The 1,541-nt window shown below is 38.9% G+C and overlaps 1 protein-coding gene across 4 annotated transcripts in view; it reads left to right on the top strand.

Annotated features, from left to right (window-relative positions):
• Positions 1 to 1,407, top strand: part of tmprss6 (transmembrane serine protease 6) — an 18,547-nt gene extending 17,140 nt beyond the window's left edge. For all 4 annotated transcript variants that reach the window (XM_014015515.1, XM_014015516.1, XM_014015514.1 and 1 more), the window contains 2 exons: positions 488 to 624; positions 1,122 to 1,407. In XM_014015515.1, coding sequence (XP_013870969.1) covers positions 488 to 624; positions 1,122 to 1,286 — 302 coding nt within the window. In that variant the 3' untranslated portion in view covers positions 1,287 to 1,407. The remainder of the gene's footprint in view (positions 1 to 487; positions 625 to 1,121) is intronic.
• Positions 1,408 to 1,541: the final 134 nt, after the last annotated feature.

Here is a 1,541-nt window from a genome sequence, read left to right as displayed (position 1 = left end):
CACACACACACACACACACACACACACACACACACACACACACACACAAATTACACCTATGCTTTAAAAAAAGTTTGATTTCTTTTTTTCCTGCTCTTACTGTCGACAGTCTAATGCAAAGTTGTTGTTTTTTCATTGTGTTGTTGTGTGTGTGTTGTTTATTTATTTAAGAAGGGACAATGCATATTACAGAAAATGCCAGAATTAGCCATGGAGGCTAGTTCTCATCTGTAGTCCTAAGGACATTGGGAATATAACAGTGTTAAAGGCATGCTAGTTGATAAAATGTGTATTTTAAACAAATGTTAAAAATGATTGAAAAGTGAGAAAAAACATTCTGAATGTTGATGTTTCTTTACCTATTTTGTAACATTGTTTGTGGGTTTGCAAGGGGTGAGGGGTCCCTGGTCAGAAGCTAATGCCATTTAGGACTGTGCCCCCCCATTTTGAAAAACTCTGCACTAATAAATACTGTTTGTCTGTGCAGGCACTGCCAGTAACGTGCTTCAAAAAGTGGACGTTCGCCTGGTCAGCGAGGAAGACTGTGTTCGTTCCTATGGTCACCTGGTCACTCCTAGAATGCTTTGCGCTGGTTATCGGATTGGAGAGAAAGATGCCTGTCAGGTACAGAAAAACTTTACCAAACAGCAAGACAAGGTCTTCATTCCATTGTTTTTCTCTAATGAATCAAGTATTACGTGTGTCAGAACAAATCCTGCTGCATCWTTTTTGACAAGAAGCTTCCACTTTTCCGGAAGAACCTATTCAGTGTTACGTGGTTGGTCATAATGTTATGGCTGGCTGCTTTTTTCCTCTTCTTTAAAAGAAATCTCACTCTGTAAAGCTTACAAACATAATTGTTTTATAACTTTAGTTTGAGTTTCAGTAATATTTTAATAATAAGGTGTAAAAAATTCAAAATGTTTCCAAAACCAGCTGTGTGCCTGGTAGAATTTATGTACGAGCCAATAAATGTGATGTAAAAGCGAAACATTTAAGCACTGAGTGACATCATGAGCCACTGATAATAATTGTAAATCTGCTAAATACTAACACATATGTTGTCTTGTTAAGGTGCTGAAATTTAACCATTGAATCTGAGCTTTGCTTGTCTCTGTCAGGGAGACTCCGGTGGTCCGTTGGTTTGCCAGGAGCCATCAGGACGYTGGTTCCTGGCCGGGGTGGTGAGCTGGGGCAAAGGCTGTGGCCGACCAGACTACTACGGCGTCTACACTCGCATCACCAGACTCACTGACTGGATCAAGCAGGTCATCATCAGCTCCTGACTCACTCAGGGACATGATGTTTTGGCAGATGGATTATGATCGTTTTAACCAAACAACCCAGAGAGAACATGTAAAACATTTGATTAACACATGAATGATTAAAGTTTACAGTATGTTTATACTTTTTTGCGTCACTTGAAACTGATATGAACTGAACATATGTCTTGCAAAATATTCAATGTTTGCTTGTCTGACTGAAAGTAAACCATACATATGATAGGACCTCTTTGAAACTCATTTCAAAAACTATATATA

The sequence above is a fragment of the Austrofundulus limnaeus genome, unplaced genomic scaffold (genome assembly GCF_001266775.1).
Source record: "Austrofundulus limnaeus strain Quisiro unplaced genomic scaffold, Austrofundulus_limnaeus-1.0 Scaffold130, whole genome shotgun sequence".
NCBI lineage: Eukaryota > Metazoa > Chordata > Actinopteri > Cyprinodontiformes > Rivulidae > Austrofundulus > Austrofundulus limnaeus.
Note: the sequence above shows the minus strand (reverse complement) of the source record. Positions and strands in the feature narration are given on the sequence as shown.